General features: G+C 34.9%; 4 protein-coding genes across 4 annotated transcripts; all 4 read left to right on the top strand.

The window, feature by feature from the left end:
* Window positions 1-209: 209 nt before the first annotated feature.
* On the top strand, window positions 210-1,385 carry LOC123675453. Its single transcript, XM_045610813.1, has one exon. It carries the CDS (start codon window positions 210-212, stop codon window positions 1,383-1,385), a length of 1,176 nt encoding a protein of 391 aa, XP_045466769.1.
* LOC123676866 (piggyBac transposable element-derived protein 3-like) lies at window positions 1,310-3,646 on the top strand. The gene is made up of 2 exons (XM_045613121.1): window positions 1,310-1,544; window positions 1,763-3,646. The coding sequence occupies exons 1-2, from the start codon at window positions 1,525-1,527 to the stop codon at window positions 3,579-3,581; spliced, it is 1,839 nt and encodes a 612-aa protein (XP_045469077.1). The 5' UTR covers window positions 1,310-1,524; the 3' UTR covers window positions 3,582-3,646.
* Window positions 3,647-6,108: 2,462 nt separating this feature from the next.
* Window positions 6,109-7,426, top strand: LOC123675454 (RNA polymerase-associated protein Rtf1-like). Its single transcript, XM_045610814.1, has 3 exons — window positions 6,109-6,235; window positions 6,291-6,469; window positions 6,803-7,426. Exons 1-3 carry the CDS (start codon window positions 6,109-6,111, stop codon window positions 7,424-7,426), a joined length of 930 nt encoding a protein of 309 aa, XP_045466770.1.
* A 9,400-nt stretch (window positions 7,427-16,826) lies between these two features.
* Window positions 16,827-18,161, top strand: LOC123675455. The gene has a single exon (XM_045610815.1). It carries the CDS (start codon window positions 16,827-16,829, stop codon window positions 18,159-18,161), a length of 1,335 nt encoding a protein of 444 aa, XP_045466771.1.
* The last annotated feature ends 3,027 nt before the right edge of the window (window positions 18,162-21,188 follow it).

The following is a 21,188-nucleotide window of genomic DNA, read 5'->3' on the forward strand; positions in this document are numbered from 1 at the left end:
CCCCAAGAACAGAAGATAGAAGCTGTGAAAACTTCGAACTCGATGAAATGGAAATCGACGAAGAATAAGAAGTTACTAAGGGAGTAAAGAAGATGGACACAGAAGGGAAGACAAAGAAAACGTCACACAGGCAAGTTACAAAAACATGAGTGAAAACGGGAGATCAATAAAAAACAATAAGAAACAAAAGAAGATGGAATAAAGTGAACATGGAGATACAGAAACAAAATGTGAAGTGTTCGCAATCAAATTTTATAACAAAGTCTTTGGTGGAAAAGTTGAATTTGCCCACACGCAAAATTAAAGTACCTATCTGTGGAATCGATCAAATAAAAACCACGATCTCGGAAGAAACTTACATTTGTCTTTCGTCGAAACAAATGGAATTCAAAACTAAAATTCAATGTCTTGTTATCGAGAAAATAACCGATTTCTCCCCACAGGAAAGTTTTGAAATTTCCTTAAATATTCCTGAGGTACCTCTAGCTGATCCAGAATTCAATTTGGCTAGAAGGATTGATATTTTGATCGGTTGTTCCCTTTTCTTTGATCTGTTATTGTCAGGCCATATCAAATTAGGAAATGGGTTAACGACCCTTCAAAACAGTAAGTTAGGTTGGATAGTAGCGGGAGATGTGCCAAAAGTGCAGCGAAAGAGTCACAATTTTCTTCTTCTCTCGGAAGAAGATTCCTTAAAGGCTCTCATGGAAAGGTTTTGGCGAATTGAAGAAATCTCAAAGGAGAAGAATTGTCTGTTGAGTTCAGAAGAAAAGGAATGCGAAGCTCATTTCCAAAAAACGATAAGCAGAAATTCGGAAGGTCGTTTCATTGTGAAACTTTCTTTAAAGGAAAATTTGTGGGAATTGGGCAATTCTGAACATTTGGCCCTTAAACGGTTGTATTCATTAGAGCAGCGGCTCTCGAAAAATAGGGGTCTAAAAGAGGAATACACGAAATTTCTAAAGGAATATGAAAGTTTAAGCCACATGAGGGAAATTTCACGAAACGAAACTTGTATCACGCCCATTTATTATCTGCCCCATCACTGTGTCATCAAACCAGAAAGCTCGACCACCAAGCTACGAGTAGTATTCAAGGCGTCCGCGAAAACTACCTCGAATATTTCCTTAAAGGACGTGTTGATGGATGGCCCAGTGTTGCAGAATGATCTGTTTTCAATTCTTACTCGCTTCCGGAAGCACGAAGTAGTTTTGATTGGGGATTTGACCAAAATGTACCGTCAGATTTTAATTCATCCGGATCATGTCAATTTACAGAGGATCGTTTGGCGCGAAAACCCCAATCAGAAAGTTAACCCATTACAGCCCCGTGGCAACTTAAGTTGCCACGGCGCATTCGACTACATTCTATGCGCACGCGCATAGATATTGAAGTTCCATTGGTAAATTCCGGTCATGTGATATGTCCTGTCTCGAATAGCACAAACGTCAGTCAGATATTGTCAAACAGTGAGTTAGTGTATAACGATTTATTCAGAGCTCTTGAACTTTTTCATTCACCATAATGGCCGTCGATGAGAGATTGTAAGTATTCTATTTCAATAATGCATGCACATTTGTATTTTTGTACCAGTTTTATTCAATATGAATTCAGCAGTATATTTCTTCTTCACAGTAATATTTTCATGCAATATTTTGCTTTTGCCATACGGGCAAAGTTTGATGGCAACTAAAGTGGCCAACGGGAACACGTGACAACGGTTTCTGCAATATTTACATTTCTTACTGAATGATTTCGACAGGTATACTCGTGGAAGATCAGGCACTGGATTACTTCTTCATGAATTAATTGACCTTATCGAGAACGATGAGGACATATCAGCCACCAATATAGCCATATGTCCACCTGATGAACTTCCTGGTGCAGATACAGATAAGGACTCTGATTTATCGGATGAAGAGGTAGTTGGAGATTTTGACCACCTTCCTGCCCGTATATTACGCTCTCAGGTGGAAATGCAGAATCCAGAAATCGATGATGATCACGGCAATCCAGTCGTCCAAGATGAGAACCATTCAGAAGAACCTAGACCGACGACTTCTTCGCAGACAAGAGTAAGAAGCACCAAACGTAAGCGTCCCACAGAACGTACTTGGAAGCCGAAAATGAATGGGTTATCTTCAAGTATTCCTGAACTTGAATGCGAATACCGACCGGTAGCAGAAGATCTTCTGAAAGAAACGGTAAAAAGCCCTATTGAGGCTTTTAGGGCTTACTTCTCGGAAGATTTATTGAGTCATATCGTAACCGAAACTAATCGTTATGCTATGCAGAAACTCGTTCACAACCTGAATGCCACTGCTGAAGAAATGATTACATTTGTCGGAATTATGTTGATGGCAGGTTACCACCCTCTTCCATATAGAAGACTCTACTGGAAACAAGATCCAGATGTTCATTCGCACTTAGTTTCCGATGCCATCCGTCGAAACCGATTCGATGAACTGATAAGTTTTATTCACCTTGCCAACAATGAAAACAATGATGGAAGTGATAAAATGTACAAGGTCCGACCTATTTTTGATCACCTCAACAACTCTTTCAAACAAATCAGTCCTGGGCCCACTATTAGTATCGACGAGAGTATGATTCCTTATTACGGAAGGCATGGGTGCAAACAGTTTATTCGCGGAAAACCTATCAGATTTGGGTTCAAGTTATGGGTTGCCGCGGATCCATCTGGATACATCCATCATGTTGAACCCTATTGTGGAAGTTCAACTCGTCTTCCAGAAACTGGACTCGGTCAAGGAGGTGACGTAGTAATTGGACTTGTAGACCACATGAAATTGTCAAAGGGTATTCGACTCTACTTTGACAATCTTTTTACATCGGTTGGGTTGTTGGAAGAGCTTAGTTCTAGAGGACTTGGTGGAACTGGTACTCTGCGTGAGAATCGCTGTAGTGTTTCAATGAAACTTCCAGATAAAAAAACGTGGAAAAATAAACCCAGAGGTGAAACATCCACCAGTTCTTCAGGAGATATTTTAGCAGTCCGTTGGAATGACAACAATGTTGTTACTGTACTTACTAATTGTGATAATGTACATCCTATGTCAAAGTCAAACCGATACTCCAGAATTGAAAAGAAGGTCATTTCTGTCAAAGTACCAGGTCCTATTGCTCGTTACAATAGTAACATGGGTGGAGTAGATCTTTCTGATCAATTTTTGGCTTCCTACCGAAACAGAATCAGGTCGAAAAAATGGTGGTGGCCTTATTTCTCTTGGACTGTGGATGTATGCAGCACACAAGGTTGGTTACTGTATCGTCGCCTTGGGCATGATATTCCTCTATTGGATTTCAGACGTCAGTGTGCTATTTTCATTCTGAAGTCTTACGGCAGTCCTCCAATGGTAGCAGGAGTTCGATCATCTCTAGAGTTCACACCAGCTCTCGAAGAAATAAGAAAAGATCGAACAGATCATTTCATCGAAAAAGGTGAATCCAAGTATCGCCGTTGTAAAGTATGTGGCAGGCGTACAATTTTTGTATGCAAGAAGTGTGAAGTTCCTGTTCATCCTGATGAGTGTTTCAAAATTTTTCATGATGTAAAATAATAATATTTTATGTAATTTCATAGGAAATATTATACGGTTGAATCACAATAGATGTATACGATTGATATGCTAGTTTTATTGTACTTTGGAAAATTTCTTCATGAATTATCCCAGTGGCAACTTAAGTTGCCGCTTCATAGTAACTCTCCTGCATGTTCGATCATTATTTTTATAACACAATATCACTTTTTGAGTCTAAATAACTCATCAGACAAAGTTTCAGTTGAAAATCTTCACGGGGGAATTATGGGCTTTAATGGGTTAAGCATTTCGCTCTATCGACACTCACATAAGGCACGAACATCATCGTTGTTTGCATGGTGGAGTAAACACCACACTGTCGCATATATAGCAGAAATTTTGGCCCATTCACGGCAAGTCAGCGGTTAAAAATTGTGTAAGAAATTGTATAAAATGTTTTCGAGCTAATCCACCCAGCTTAGCAACGAAAATGGGCCAGTTACCAACATCTCGCGTCAATCCAGCTCCTCCATTTTTGCATTCTGCTGTTGACTTTGCTGGACCATTTGACTTAAAAGATAGTAAACTTAGGAATCGCAAAACTATCAAGGGTTATTTGTGTATCTTTGTTTGTTTGAGCACAAAGGCCATTCATATCGAGTTGATTTCGGATTTGTCTAGCGAAGGATTTCTGAGTATGTTGAAACGGTTTGTTTCTAGACGAGGTATTTGCTCTGATTTATATTCCGATAATGCGACTAACTTTGTCGGAGCTAATAACGAGTTGAAAGCCATTCAAAATATTACTCGAAGCGACGAATTTTCAGATTATTTAATTAGTAACAAGATTGACTGGCATTTCATACCAGCTCGGTCACCTCATTTTGGCGGTTTGTGGGAAGCCGCCGTGAAATCGTGTACCACACTACTTGAAAAGAGTTGCGGGAGGTCAATTGTTGACTTATGAGGAATTTTATTCGGTTTTGACGCAAGTGGAGGCTGTTCTGAATTCACGACCTATAGTAGCCCTCTCGACTACACCCGAAGAGTTAGAAGTGCTGACTCCGGCTCATTTTTTAATTGGTCGACCACTGACTGCTGTGCCGCAAGCGGAATTGTACGACACCAAGGTGAATCATCTGAAGCGCTATCGTCTGATGCAGCAGATGTTTCAAAGTTTTTGGTCCCGTTGGGTCCAGGAATATCTCCACACGTTGCAGCAGCGTACAAAATGGCAGTTCCAGATAGATCCTGAAGTCACGGTTGGTGCTTTGGTCCTCCTGAAAGAAGATCACGTTCCTCCTTTGTGTTGGCTCATGGGTAGAATTGTCGAAGTGTATCCTGGTCGAGACAATATTATGCGTGTGGTGAAAGTAAAAACAAAGTGCTCTGTGTTCAAACGCTCTGTAGCTAAGCTATGTTTACTGCCACAGCAGGAATAATTTGTGAACACTAATGTCTTGATAGGGGCAATATTGTACCGATTACTATTCATGTTTATTATTATGTAATTCGATAATTTTAAGTAGTTCGATAATTTTAAGTAGCTTTGGTTTATTGAAAGGTCCGACCTTTCAAGGGGGGCGGCATGTTGAACGTATTTTATTCGTTGCGTTTTTGTAGGATTTATATTCCAACGTGACAACGCCGCATACCCCCGCAATGGTTATCACTACCATCTTAGTAATTTTAGGGGTTGCTCGAGACCCCAGATAAACATATTCTCTCTCTCGCCTCTCGGTACTCGTTGTGTAAGGTTGTTCACGAAACCAAAGTTAAGGAATAAACCAGCCGTAAATTTTACCCTGTGTTTTTTTTTCTACTCGTCACGTAACTCGAATTAGTGGCTCTGTTTCTGAAGTAAGTTTGCTGACGACAGAACCCTAAACAACTATATGAAATTGCGCATGAAAATTAAAATAATAAGAAAAGGCGAAAAAACTACCTACAGAATCGTGAAGCCTAGCGATGAATTGAAAGAAAACACGCTACCTCGCAAAGACGCAAAAAAAAAGGAAGAGGGAAGAAGCCGAGCCAGAAGGGAGTAAATCGAAGTTGAGATCAAAGGAGGTATTCCCAGATGGCATTAATTCTAAACATCCTAAGCACGATTCAAAGTCGCCGCCATCGAAATCTAGCCTGAGTCAAGAGGGAGTTAAAGAAAAGCTTTATGTGCCAAGTAAAATAGAAAATAACTTGATTCGGTTGTCCAGGAATAACGTGGAAAAAATGATTGATATGCCATGTTTTGCTTCTATAGCAATAGGCTGTTTCATTAAAATAGGACTTGGCCAAAACGGAAATGAGGAGAGTTATGTAGCTACCCAAATATTGGATGTATGTGAAACAGCCTACGTAGGCCAAGGTAGGAAGGACTACAACGAATAAGGTATGCATAAAAATGTCTGGTTTTTCATATTCAAATTGGAACTGAATCAACACAAAATTGGCACATTATACGTTAATTTTTTTTTCGGGGATTCAGAGTACGAATTGGAAACGAATATAGGGTCTTCAGATTCGATATCGTTTCTAATCAAGATATCTATGATAGCGAATACCATCAATGGCTGAAAGCGAACATAGTTGCCAAACAGCCTTTTCCAATCAAACAACTGGTGGAACAGAAAAAAAAGCGATTAAAGGCGCTATGACATATGAATACAACCCCCAAGATATTGAAAGAATTGTAAGTAAGTTGCTTCTGAAGTGTTGAGTAAAGGATAAGAATTTCCCCACATTTTTTAGTCCTTGGGGCCGGATATAACCGTATACTAGAAGCAATGGAAAAATACAGCCTGATGATGATGATGTATCTCAAATCTCTCCTGAAGGGTGAACCCTTGAATATGGTAGATAACATGCAATTGTCTAATGAAAATTTTGAAATTGCTCTCAAACCTTTGAGAGGAAGATATGAGATGAGAGTAAACTTTCAGTTATTAAAACTCATGTAGCTTATCTTTTAGAAATAGAAAATGAGTACTCAAAAGGTCTTAGAAATTTTGTTACACATCTTAGAAATTGAAATTAGATGCGAAGGGAATTTAAATTCCGGACCTTAAACAAAAAGAAGATATGAACAAAAGTATTTTACCAATATATTTTTCTACCTCTCGGAAAATAAACTTGTTACCGAGTAAGTTGTATTGTATTTATTACTGTTACCCTCTGAAATAATTCAAGTAGAAATTATTTACATATAAAGTGTATTGAAAAGTCTAAGATAGAGACTATTTCATTTTACAACTTACTTGGAGTTGAAGTCTAGACAAATAGTTTTGCTCACAACACTTAGTCTTCAGAAGAGGAAACTGCTAGGATTGATTAAAAAAAAGCAAGCTAGCAGTGACCAAAAGATCGGAGCTAGCAATGAAAAGAAGGAAGACTATAAAAAATTGCGCATCAAAATTAAAATAATAAGAAAAGGCGAAAAAACTACCTACAGAATCGTGAAGCCTAGCGATGAATTGAAAGAAAACACGCTACCTCGCAAAGACGCAAAAAAAAGGAAGAGGGAAGGAGCCGAGCCAGAACGGAGGAAATCGAAGTTGAGATCAAAGGAGGTATTCCCAGATGGCATTAATTCTAAACATCCTAAGCACGATTCAAAGTCGCCGCCATCGAAATCTAGCCCGAGTCAAGAGGGAGTTAAAGAAAAGCTTTATGTGCCAAGTAAAATAGAAAATAAATTGATTCGGTTGTCCAGGAATAACGTGGAAAAAATGATTGATATGCCATGTTTTGCTTCTATAGCAATAGGCTGTTTCATTAAAATAGGACTTGGCCAAAACGGAAATGAGGAGATTTATGTAGCTACCCAAATATTGGATGTATGTGAAACAGCCAACGTAGGCCAAGGTAGGAAGGACTACAACGAATAAGGTATGCATAAAAATGTCTGGTTTTTCATATTCAAATTGGAACTGAATCAACACAAAATTGGCACATTATACGTTAATTTTTTTTTCGGGGATTCAGAGTACGAATTGGAAACGAATATAGGGTCTTCAGATTCGATATCGTTTCTAATCAAGATATCTATGATAGCGAATACCATCAATGGCTGAAAGCAAACATAGTTGCCAAACAGCCTTTTCCAATCAAACAACTGGTGGAACAGAAAAAAAAAAGCGATTAAAGGCGCTATGACATATGAATACAACCCCCAAGATATTGAAAGAATTGTAAGTAAGTTGCTTCTGAAGTGTTGAGTAAAGGATAAGAATTTCCCCACATTTTTTAGTCCTTGGGGCCGGATATAACCGTATACTAGAAGCAATGGAAAAATACAGCCTGATGATGATGATGTATCTCAAATCTCTCCTGAAGGGTGAACCCCTGAATATGGTAGATAACATGCAATTGTCTAATGAAAATTTTGAAATTGCTCTCAAACCTTTGAGAGGAAGATATGAGATGAGAGTAAACTTTCAGTAATTAAAACTCATGTAGCGTCTCTTTTAGAAATAGAAAATGTGTACTCAAAAGGTCTTAGAAATTTTGTTACACATCTTAGAAAACATTGAGAATTATTGAATAATTTAGAGTTTTCTAAGGAAGAACTATTTGAATATCTTATAATTCATTTAATGGAAAAGAAAATTGATCATAGTACTCGGAGAGCATTCGAAACAGATGATATATCAGCCCTTCCGAATATAACTCAATTTCTTGAATTCTTGGACAAGAGAGCATCAATTATGGAAAATTTATATAAGCCCAGAGAAGCAAACTAAGTCTAAGATATCATTGCATTCAAGCAAAACAAATTCCAAATTAAAATTAAGTTGCATATTATTATTATTATCATACAGTAAAAGTAAAGATTCCTATAAACTCATCATAAAAAAAAACAAAAACATGCTACACTGATATATACCCGAAAAAATTGTATTAGAAACAATACACACATTCTGTGTTCAAGTGTGTCAGATTCAAAGAATTTAGTTTAGAGGAAAGTAAAAAACATGTCAAAGAAAAAATTTATGTTTTAATTGTTTATATCAAGACCATTCACGAAATATGTGTAACATCGGCTCGCAGAAGCATAATACTTTGCTGTATGAAACAGCAGTTTCATTAATTGTTAATGATGAATGTACCCCTGAACCGTCTACCAGTGGTCTGAATACTCAAGCGCTTCATTTTCACTAAGCATCAAACTCAACGCTTAGACCGAAGTGATTGTATTCAATAAACCTGGAAAGAATAGAAAAGTCCCGCAAAACTAGAGGCCGATTAGTCTTTCAGCAGCCCTAGGAGAGATAATAGAAAGAGTAGTTGCCAAGAGACTCAAAGAAGAAACCGAAAATCTGAATATTCTACCAACAGAACAATTCGGATTCAGAGATAAGCATTCAACTGAACAACAACTTCTCCGACTAACAGAGTTTATCACCTAAGGCTTTCAAAACAAACAAGCTACTGAACTGTAATTACTAGATGTAACAAGAGCATTTGACAGAGAATGGCAGGAAGGACTAGCCTATAAGATAAGAATAGTGGGATACTCAATTAAGATGTGCCGAATCATCAGAAATTACTTAAGGGATAGAAATTTCTACGTTGAATTAGAAGATGAAAAATCAACTCTAAGACACTTAAAAGCAGGAGTCCCACAAGGATCAGTATTAGGTCCTCTCCTGTATAATATATACATACATGATATACCAAGGAATCCGAGAAATTTGCTTACCCTTTATGCGGATGACACGGGAATAGCTGTCAAACACAGAAGAGCAAATATCATACACCGAAGATTACAAGAAGCAGCAGATGAAATAACCAAATGGTGCATTAAATGGAAGATTGAAATGAAATGACTGAAAAGTCAAGCTATCCTACTACAAAAGAGAAGATTACAAATGGAGGAAAAATTATCAATTGATGGCAACGAAGTTGAATGGCCAAAAAAAGCAAAATACCTAGGAGTGATCATGGATACGGGACTAACGTGGAAACAACATGTTAAGTATGCGGTGGATAAAACCAACAAAGCGATGAACCGTCTATACCCAATCATCGGAAGAAGAAGCCGAATGGACATAAACACCAAACTCAGGATAATTAAAGCCGTTGCCAGACCCCAGCTCACGTACGGCTCAGTGGCTTGGGGATACGCGGCAAAGAACCACATCAAGAGAATTCAATCAACGGAAGATAAATATCTAAGATGGGCAATAGATGCTCCTTGGTTTGTTAGAAACATCCAAATCCACAGAGACCTAAAATGGAAAAAGTTTCACTGACTTCATGAAGAAAAAAACCGAAAGAATATTCGAAAAATTGATAGAACATCCCAACGAAGAATTGAGAAGATTTATTGACTACGATCCTGCCGAATATGCAAGAAGAATGATAATATACCGCAAAAGACCCAGGGATCAATTGCGACACGATGACCTTAATATATAGGAAACTCAAGAAAACACATCAAATTGAAGAATAACTCAGCACAATAGTGTGCAAGTAGAAATTTATCCGACCAAGAGATAAATGGTTTATAGGCTTTATGCCCGAAACCTAAGAAACAGCAGGTTAGGTTTAGTGAGTATTCTCGCTCTTGATGAGCCTGGAGCCTCACACTAGTTCCTTTGCTTCAAAAAAAAAAAATTTTGCTCTCTTTTAACGCGGTTCTGAACCGAACAAATAAGTTTTTGTATATAGTGTAGTTTGTGTCCAGTTTATTGGACACCGATTTTCGGTGTGACTGTTTAACTGTCTAACTACCTATGCTTATTACCATTAAAAATCTTTATTATACGCTAAACTTTTATCTACCTATCCGAACGCATTTGTGTTTCAAAGAAGTCCAAGTAACAAATTCGAAGATTGGAAAACGTGTAATTCCAGTTTTTTAACAGCGGGCGTTCAAGGTTAACGGGCTAGACTAATGGCAAAGGATTTACGCAAAAGAAGGGTGTTGATTACAATGAGACATTTTCTCATGTGGTGCGTCATTCAACACTTCGACTTCTTATGGCTTTGGCGGTGAACTATGAGTTGAAGATCATTCATTTAGATGTAAAAAGAGCGTTTTTAAATGGTTTTCTTGAAGAAAACGTCTACATGAAACAACCAGAAGGTTTCATTGTTTAGGGACATGAGAATGAAGTGTATAAACTAAAGAAGGCTGTATACGGTTTAAAACAGTCAAGTCGAGCATGGAACTCTAGAGTGGATGAAGTTATGTTGGATTGTAAATGTAAAATCCTCATTCGAACCATGTCTTTATATGAAATAGAAAAATAATTCGTTGACATATGTTGACTTATATGAAACGATTTTTTTGTGTTCTCAGATGACAAGTCAGAAATTGAATTTTTAGAGGAACATATAGAGCCAGTTGCACCATTTGTCTAAACATTGATTGAAAATTTGAACGTTGATTACTCTTGAGTTTTCAAGAGAAATCAGAAATTAATCAATGTTTAAATTTCAATCAATGTTTAGGCAAATGGTGCAACTGGCCCTTAAGCTTAAATTTTAAAATCAAAAATTTAGGGGAAGCTAAACAATGTTTAGGGGTTAGAATTCAAAGAAATTATGACACTAATACCATATCTTTGGATCAAGAAAACTATATTAATGAAATTCTGTTGAAATTTAATATAATAGATTGTAAAAGTGTGTCAACTCCTCTTAATAGCAGTGTAGATCTCAACGTTCCTCAAAATGAACTTATTTGTGATAAAAATGTTCTTATCGAGAGCCTTATGTATCTGGCTGTTTTAACTCGTCCGATATTGCCTATGCTGTCAGTTCTCTTAGTCAGTTCAATAATAATTACCCTAAATTTCATTGGCAATGTGCGAAGAGATTGCTTCGGTATTTGAAAGGTACAAAACATTTGTCATTAATTTTTTCAAAATCAGATATGAATTTGATAGGTTTTGTTGATGCAGATTGGGCTTCAGACAGAAGGGACAGAAAGTCATATACAGGTTATGTATTCAAATTGTCTGGAGGTCCCGTGTCTTGGAAAAGTGCAAAGCAAAAAACAGTTGCACTCTCAAGCACTGAAGCCGAATACATGGCTTTAAGCGAAGCCACTAAAGATGCTTTGTATCTTAGAAATTTATTTTTCGATATAACAGGACGAATTGATTCCATTAAAATTTTCAATGATAACCAGAGTGCACAAAAGTTAGTCGCCAATCCTGTTTTCCACGATAGGACAAAACACATAGATATTAAGTACCACTTCATAAGAGAAGCATACTTAAACAAGTTCATAAGCCTAGAATATAAACCGACTGAGGAGATAGTCGCTGATATTTTGACGAAACCTTTGTTGAATCAGAAGAATTCTAGATTTGTAGTAGATTTAGTCTCAGTTAATTTGTTGTTAAGTGGGGTGTTGTATTTAACAAAAATTGTATACCGTGGAGTCACAGAATATCTGTAATGCTTGTCGATTCTATGACTCTTTTCCTTCATGATGGCGAACCCAACATGGTTTCGTCCAGTTTTTGTCCTCAACGTTCCTACATGTAAGTTGTATATAGTGTATCCAATATAAGTCTAGTTAATACACGTGTTTCGTTTAATACCTCCTTGAACTGTAATTTCAATAGAAATGAAGTACAATAATGAAGTTCAGAACCAAAGAAGAAACATCGACGTCAACAAAAGAGTAAACATGACTGATCTATACTCCAAAGAAGAAATAGAAAAATTGAGAAGAATGGATTTAGAATCGAAGAAAAAAAACCAGTGCAAGAAGTGTGGAACCTAAATAAAATAACACGAAGTAATTCCACTATATTATTTAATTGTTAGCAACAATTGTTTCGCCACACTGTGGCTTCATCAGGCTACATTTCTGAACTGATAAGAGTACAGAGGTTTTCGGAATCTTATATAGGAGCAAAATTGACAGAAAAATATTCGAAAGGGTATCATAAATTACAAAGTTATATTGGACAATTTGACGCCTGGGATTTCCAAACTATCAAACAACAAACAACACCAAAAAGCAATAAAAATAATTTAGTTTTTACTCGAGCCGATAAAGGAAACAGTATTGTCGCCCTAACTAGATCAGAATATATTGAAAAAACAATAGACTTCTTAAATCCAAAAAAATTCAAAATTATGAAAAAAGACCCAACTAATTCCTTTCAAAAAATAATAAAAGAAACAATAAATCAATCCGTTAGTCTTTTCCAAAATCAACAAATACTCAAATTTATTTTAATGAATCCACAGATTCCAAAATTATATTCTTTAGTAAAACTTCATAAAGATAATAACCCCATCAGACCTATAGTTTCTTTCATTTCAGCACCAAGCATCAAATTATCCAGAGCTCTAATAACAATTATACAAAAAGAAACAAAATTTAATTCTGTATACTCGATAAGAAATAGTTTAGAACTGATTGAGAAAATAAAACATATTTATTTGCCTAACAAGTCTAAATTTGTTTCTTTCGATGTACAGAACTCATTTCCTTGCATTCCCCCAGCAGAAACTATTAAAATAATAAAAGAATTTCTTGTTACCAATAATACAAATCCGATTATAATGAATGACATTTTAAATTGCTTAGAAATATGCCTCAGTCAAAATTACTTTCAATTTAATGAAACCATTTATAAGTCTGATGAAGGTTTGATTATGGGTAACTCTTTAAGTCCAATCCTAGCAGAAATATTCATGAATAACTTAGAAAACAAAATTCACTCTAACAATAACACAAAATATTTCCTTTATTGGTTTAGATATGTAGACGATATTATATGTTGCTTCAAAGGTACAAATAGACAATTTTCTTAGTTCACAGAATTTATCAATAACATTCACCCAAGTATCAAATTCACTTCTGAAATTGAACATAACAATTCACTCAACTTTCTTGATTTAACAATCACCAGAAATAATAACTTTCATAGTTTCAGTATTTTTAGAAAACCTACACATACTGATACTACCATCCATGCTACTTCTAACCATCCGTTAAACCAAAAAATGGCTGCATACAATTGTATGATCCATAGATTAATCAATATACCTATGAATCATGCTAATTTTTGTAAAGAATTAAATTTAATTAAACAAATAGCTGTGATTAACGGTTACAGTCCACATGTTATTGATCAAATTTTGAGAAATAAACAAAGAAAGCAAGCTTCGAGTCTAACATACCCTAAGGTAAATTATGGTATTGTTACTAAATTTTTTTCGTTAACTTATGTTAATAATATTTCTGAAAAGATTGCTAAATACCTAAAGACAAAATTCAATTACACAATATCCTCCAAAACAAGTAACAACTTAGAGATGTTCATTAAAAACAATAAAGATAAAACAGATAAAGAAAATAAATCCGGTGTCTACAAGTTAACCTGTAATGATTGCCCTATGGTTTATATTGGACAAACAGGAAGATCTTTCAATAAAAGGATAAAGGAACACCAAAAGAGTTATACATCTGATAGTTCGTTTTCAACCTACGCTAATCACTTGAAAGAATGGGATCATACCTTCAATAATAACTTTGAAATTCTTCATTTAGAAAACAAGAGCTTAAGACTAACACTCCCTCCTAGAATCCCTAGAAATAAACAGGTATAATACCCAAAATATTCTGTTGAACAAACAAACGGATGTAAACTCATCCCCTTTATTGAATTTCTTCCGATAGTTTGGAAATCCCAGGCGTCAAATTGTCCAATATAACTTCGTAATTTATGAAACCCTTTCGAATATTTTTCTGTCAATTTTGCTCCTATATAAGATTCCGAAAACCTCTGTACTCTTATCAGTTCAGAAATGTAGCCTGATGAAGCCACAGTGTGGCGAAACAATTGTTGGTAACAATTGAATAATATAGTGGAATTACTTCGTTTTATTTTATTTATAATGAATTTCCGCCAAGTAAGGACCGAATCCATTAAATATTTATTAGAAGTAGATATTAGCTTCTGGGTCCGATGGTATTTTAAACTTCTACTTAGAAGCAGAAAGAATACACAAAACATTTGGTTCTATTCCAAATTTCTACATCAAGATGTGTTCCCGAAATATATCAATTTGAGAAGAAACAATAAGAGTCCAGCAGCGAAGATAGGAAGATTACAAGGAATGAAGAAATGGCTCAAGAACGATATGAAGAAAGAATACCACCAGAGAGACATATATAATATTTATATAAAGGTAATTCATTCAGAGTTAACTAGTAGATTACATCCTCTAGATTTCGATATTGTTGATATGAACACTAGAGAACACATTAATAATATTATTCATAAAAAAATTTTAAATCAAAACAAAAAATTGAAAAACCTTCAGTACCTTCAGTTATATTATTATTATTATTACCGTATCTAGGGCGTGGCGAAGGTGGCACTCGCCACCGGCGCAAGGTTCGTAGGGGCGCCCAAAAATATCAAAAGAAAAAAATATTGGAACACCAGGCGATACAAAAAAAGTAAACAACGGATGAGTGTATACCGATGACGAATGCAAAAATCACAGATGTGAGATGGGAGATAGGAGCAACGCCGACAAAGCGGATAGATAAAGGGAAAGTAATAAACACCGGACATAGACGAGCTCGTTGTGCAATAAAAGTACTAATCTTGAAAGCGGTAAAAAGCTCATAAACCGTAAAAGGGTCCGATTTTTTACTGTCGTGTCGATTTCAAAAGAGAGTAAAATGATTATTCGTTCATTTTATGGGAAAATATTCGTTCTTCGTCTTGCGAAATCTGAAATTTTATATTTTGGAAATCTCGGGTGGGGTTGATTACCCCCAGTATTTGTACGCTCCTAGGGACATCTGAATATTGCTACATTTTTATTCCGGCGGAAAGTATACACTTATTTCAAACTATGTTGAGTGTTTACTGTGTTTTCGAGTTTCTGTATATTTTAAATTCTATCCAAAGAAATTGTGGTATTTCAGGTAAGTTGAGAAAAAATTATACATGAAAAAAAAAATTATTTTTAAATATCAATCAAAAATATCCTGGGCTTGCAAAATTGGCATTATGGTTCGTGTTCCCTCTTCCATTTATAGTTTTCATTTGGAGATAGATCAATTCAAATAAAACAGAAAACTAATATTAGATATGGGTTGATTCTTGATTGTGTATTCAATTATTTATTTAATCAGAAATTATAATTTTTCTTACCAAAAAATTCGTATGAAAAAAAAATGAAACAAAGGATTTTGACTATCAATCATCCATCCAAATATTATTCTTATGCTAAGTTAACGATTGTTTTTTTGCAGACATGCCACCAATAAATTATCAGGAGCGTAGAATAAAGCACTACGTGCTCAAAAAACTGCTACCTTAAAAGCCAACACAAGTGACATATCAAAGTTTTTATTACCACAAAAACCGTGTACTACTGAAGTGAGTGAAACTGTCAGTCTTACTCATTCTGATATTTCTGATTCAAGTTCTACAGATAGCGAAAGTGAACAAAAAATATTTATAAAACTAGAATCTAGTCTAAATCACGAAAACGAAGAAAATCGACAAAATCATGAACTCCAAACTAACATAGAGATTGACTTCAACAATCCAACAACGTGGAATATAAATAAAATAGTAATTTACGTAACAAGTCCGGAAAATAGGGTTTTTTTGGACGAATAGACAAAATTCCAGGACGAGCGTAAGCGAGTCCTGGAAGTCTGTGAGTCCAAAAAAACCATTTTCGGGCGTGTTGCGTACAATATTTTTTCGGCAACCATGTAAAATAACACTATCGCTGCTGCTTTCCATATTTTATTGCGATTGCGATAAAAAAACATGCAAATTTTTGACAACTAATTTCATATGAACTGTCAGCCGTTATCTCGGTTGCTATGAATTCTATGATTCTTTTCCGGCCTAGTCCGGGAAGTACGTACTTTCCGGACTAGGCCGGGAAATGCTACTTTCTCAGAGAAAAAGCGTCCGGGAAGTGAGCACTTCCCGGACGGTTGCCGAAAAATACTATTACGATGTATGTTGAACATGGTCCTATTTGTTTTGATGACATCGAATGTTATCCATGGCGAACAACAGGCGATTTGAAAAACATTGGTTCACAAACATCAAGAAAAATGGAGAAAGAATTTTTAGAAATTGGCTCATTTATTGTAAGGATTTGGACTCACTATTTTGTTTCCCATGTAAACTTTCTAATGATACCAACAACATTTGGACCACTGGTTTTAATGATTGGAAACATTTAAATCCTACGTTACCTCGTCACGAAAATTCCATCAGTCATAGAGAAAACTACATAAAGTTGAAAGCTTTTGAAAAGAGATTGAAAATGGGTGGTTGTATCGATGATGAGCTGCTGAAAACAGTAGAAAACGAGAAAAATAAGTGGAGGCATATTTTAAAAGTGATCATTGATGCAATTTTACATTGTATAAAAAATAACGATGCCCTGAGAGGAACATCTGAAATAATCGGACATCCAAATTGTGGTAGACTTCTTAACACAATTGAACTGATAAGTCACTATGATAATGTTATTAAGACCCACATTGAAACCCACAATAAAGGCAAACTCTCCTATTTTTCTTCTGGAATACAAAATGAACTGATTGGTTTAGCAGCTACTAAAGTACGAAGACATATTATTAAAGATATAAAGGACGCGAAATATTTCTCAATATCGATTGACTGTACCACAGACGTGGCTCATCGAGAGCAGATGGTTCAGATAAAACGTTACGTGCATATTGATAGCAATAAAAAATGCAGTATTAAGGAAAGTTTTATTGACTTCATTAATACTCGCGAAAAAACAGGTGAAGGACTCGCAAAAGAAATCGTAGAAAAATTGATCGCCGATGGTTTGGATATTAACAATTTGAGAGGGCTGTCTTATGATAAAGCGGCTAATATGGCTGGAAAATACAAGGGTGTACAAGCTCGAATTTTGATGTTAAATGATAATGCGAAATTTATTCCTTGCACTGCCCACAGTCTGAATTTAGTGGGCGTTCATGCTGCTGAAGTGAACCCACATATGGAAACGTTCTTTGCAACTGTTCAGCAAATATATAATTTTTTTGTTGGATCTTCTTCAAAGTGGGAATTACTCAAAACAGAAGTCGACCTCACTCTAAAAGGTTTTTGCGATACTCGCTGGTCCTCCAAAGCAAACGCTGTACATTCCTTGAAGTCACAATTAGGTAAAATTATTGAAATTCTTCGGAAGCTAAAAGAATTGTCCTTAGTAAATTTGATATCAAATTATGAATTCATCATATATCTCAACTTCTGGGATATTCTGTTGAGTAAGATAAATAGAATCAATCAATCTTTGCAGGAAAAGCAACTTGATATTTCTAAAAGCTCACGAATGATACTTGGACTATTAAACGAATTAAAAGCGTATAGAGAAAACTTTTTCCCATCATTGATGGAATTTTCAGAAATTGAAGCAGATAAAATCGGAATTGAAGCAATATTACATGAGTCAAGGAAACGGAAGAAACCAAAAATGTCAGGAGAACTAGCTAGTGATGAAGCTTATCTTTTTGATGCAAATGCAAAACTCAGAATTGGAATATTTCAAGTGCTTGATAAAACAATAATGGAAATGGGAAAAAGATTTGTTGCTTTGAAGGAAGTGGCCGACAACTTTTTTTGAATGGAAGTGTTATTCAATCTATGACTATTGACGATTTGAAGAAAAGTGCTGCAGATCTTGCAACAAAATATCCTTCTGATTTAAATGCACATGAATTTTCAATGGAAATTGAAAGTTTCAAATTTCAAAGTAACCTAATTATAGACAACTTTATCGAAATGGGACCATTACAAATATTGAATGGTATATATGATCTCACCCTTGAGAATATTTATCCGAATCTACAAACGGCTTTGACAATATTTCTGAGTTTGCCAGTGACAACTGCTACTTGTGAACGTTCCTTTAGCAAACTAAAACTCATAAAGTCGTATCTTCGTTCCTCCTTGGGACAAGAGCGATTATCAAATATGTCAATCCTTGCAATCGAAAGGGAAGTGACATGTACCTTAGATTACTCGAAATTAGTAGATTCATTTGCCGAATTAAAATCAAGAAAAGTTAGATTTTGAACCAATAACGTACTTACATAATTGTGATTATCGATTATAATTTTCTAGTCCGAAAAAATACTTTACATTTTCAGTATTTTCAAAAATTAAGTAGAAATATATGAATTTTTTTAGATATAGGTACCTATTTACTATATGAATATAAATATTTTGTTTTCGAATTTGTTTTATTTTTATATAAATAATAATATTTAATCGAATAAGTAAATATCTATATTATTGTGTATTATTTTAAAACTCTAAGAAATATATGACGTAAATTATGAAGAAAAAACACTATAAGAAAATATAATGGATAAAAAAAATCTCGAAAATGGGGGGCGCTGTCAAATATATTGCCACAGGCGCAATACTACCTAGATACGGCCCTGAAAACCTTATTTATAACAAACAAAAAACTTTACCTAAAAAAACAAATCTAAGTTCGTTCTCAAATCATAAGTTCTTTCCAAAATTTATTAATTTATCAAATGTTAAATTCGATTCCAATGAAACTGTTATATATTAGTATATTTGTATATATTGTTAATGAAGTAGTTTGTAAATAGAAAATAAAGAGTTATTGTTCTCTGTTCACAGCTCTATGGTTAACCAGACAATATAGCCTGAGCAGAGATGTTAGCTCTCTCCCAACTAGCACGTGTGCAGACTACAACAACTACAGACTTGTATAATAATAAAATAAATAGTTAAAACAAGAAGTGTTTCAATAAATATATAAAGTGAAACTAAAACAGAAACTAGACTATTAGAAAAAGGATTTAAATATAATCTTAGAGACCATTCAAACAAATCTTTAGAGTACTTAGCAATTGATTCAGAGTTAGCTTTAAAATCATACTCCAAATCAGAACACTCAAATTTAAATTTAGATAAACATAACATCAAAAACATATTGAAAACAAAAATAATACCCAGCCCTACGACAGTTGACCAAAAAATTGTCAAGTCAATTGTAACAAAAAGCAATGAAAATAATTTAGTTTTTACTCGAGCCGATAAAGGAAACAGTATTGTCGCCCTAACTAGATCAGAATATATTGAAAAAACAATAGACTTCTTAAATCCAAAAAAATTCAAAATTATGAAAAAAGACCCAACTAATTCCTTTCAAAAAATAATAAAAGAAACAATAAATCAATCCGTTAGTCTTTTCCAAAATCAACAAATACACAAATTTATTTTAATGAATACACAGATTCCAAAATTATATTCTTTAGTAAAACTTCATAAAGATAATAACCCCATCAGACCTATAGTTTCTTTCATTTCAGCACCAAGCATCAAATTATCCAGAGCTCTAATAACAATTATACAAAAAGAAACAAAATTTAATTCTGTATACTCGATAAGAAATAGTTTAGAACTGATTGAGAAAATAAAACATATTTATTTGCCTAACAAGTCTAAATTTGTTTCTTTCGATGTACAGAACTTATTTCCTAGCATTCCTCCAGCAGAAACTATTAAAATAATAAAAGAATTACTTGTTACCAATAATACAAATCCGATTATAATGAATGACATTTTAAATTGCTTAGAAATATGCCTCAGTCAAAATTACTTTCAATTTAATGAAACCATTTATAAGTCTGATGAAGGTTTGATTATGGGTAACCCTTTAAGTCCAATCCTAGCATAAATATTCATGAATAACTTAGAAAACAAAATTCACTCTAACAATAACACAAAATATTTCCTTTATTGGTTTAGATATGTAGACGATATTATATGTTGCTTCAAAGGTACAGATAGACAACTTTCTTTGTTCACAGAATTTATCAATAACATTCACCCAAGTATCAAATTCACTTCTAAAATTGAACATAACAATTCACTCAACTTTCTTGATTTAACAATTACCAGAAATAATAACTTGTTGAAGTAAGAACTGCTGGCCAAATATATTTGGCGCCAGTCCACTTCTATAAAACAACCTACTGACAACTATTATGATCAGTCTAGTGCGCATGCGCAGCTAGAGGAGTATTCTGGCCGCTAAAGGTGGAAATGCCAGTTCTGTCGAGACACGAATAGATAACGGCGTCACACCTTCAGCAGCAAACCTAACATCCATTTTTGTTTATATTTGTGTTTCCAAATTTGTTAAATCAACGATTTAAGTGTTCAAAATACCTGTATTTATTGATCCACTCTTACATGGTAGCAGTGCTTGTGACGTTAAAAGCAATCCACAATCAAGAATAAGTTAGTGTTAAAATGAGTTATCAAGAAGAAATGGATCAATCCCACGTGTCAACAATGGAAGTTCCAGAAAACATATTCGAGATGCTGACCAACCAGAGTTTTGTGCGACTACTTGCAGAAAAGATTGGAAATCTAAATAATCCGAACACGTCCACGTGTAGCGGATCCGAAATAGCAGAGAAGCACTAGGATTGAGAATCTACCCTCACTAGTATGGCATATTCTTCACCTGCAGCAGGTCCCTCTACTCAAGTAGGTACAAATGACATTGATGACATATGGAATACTGTAGTGGTATTAGATGATTCCACTTGGAGCACAAAGGCCTCTTCAGCTATCACACTCGGTGCCTACTATAATGTCTCCT

The sequence above is a fragment of the Harmonia axyridis genome, chromosome 3, assembly GCF_914767665.1.
Source record: "Harmonia axyridis chromosome 3, icHarAxyr1.1, whole genome shotgun sequence".
Lineage (NCBI taxonomy): Eukaryota > Metazoa > Arthropoda > Insecta > Coleoptera > Coccinellidae > Harmonia > Harmonia axyridis.

Bases quoted from the DNA above. Each gene is read 5' to 3' on its own strand.
- LOC123675454 (XM_045610814.1), top strand. From the start codon at position 6,109: ATGGCTGAAAGCGAACATAGTTGCCAAACAGCCTTTTCCAATCAAACA. The intron at 6,236-6,290 runs GTAAGTTGCTTC...CACATTTTTTAG, and splicing joins AGATATTGAAAGAATTGTAA to TCCTTGGGGCCGGATATAAC. The intron at 6,470-6,802 runs GTAAACTTTCAG...ACTTACTTGGAG, and splicing joins GAGGAAGATATGAGATGAGA to TTGAAGTCTAGACAAATAGT.
- LOC123675453 (XM_045610813.1), top strand. From the start codon at position 210: ATGGAGATACAGAAACAAAATGTGAAGTGTTCGCAATCAAATTTTATA.
- LOC123675455 (XM_045610815.1), top strand. From the start codon at position 16,827: ATGGGTGGTTGTATCGATGATGAGCTGCTGAAAACAGTAGAAAACGAG.
- LOC123676866 (XM_045613121.1), top strand. From the start codon at position 1,525: ATGGCCGTCGATGAGAGATT. The intron at 1,545-1,762 runs GTAAGTATTCTA...TGATTTCGACAG, and splicing joins ATGGCCGTCGATGAGAGATT to GTATACTCGTGGAAGATCAG.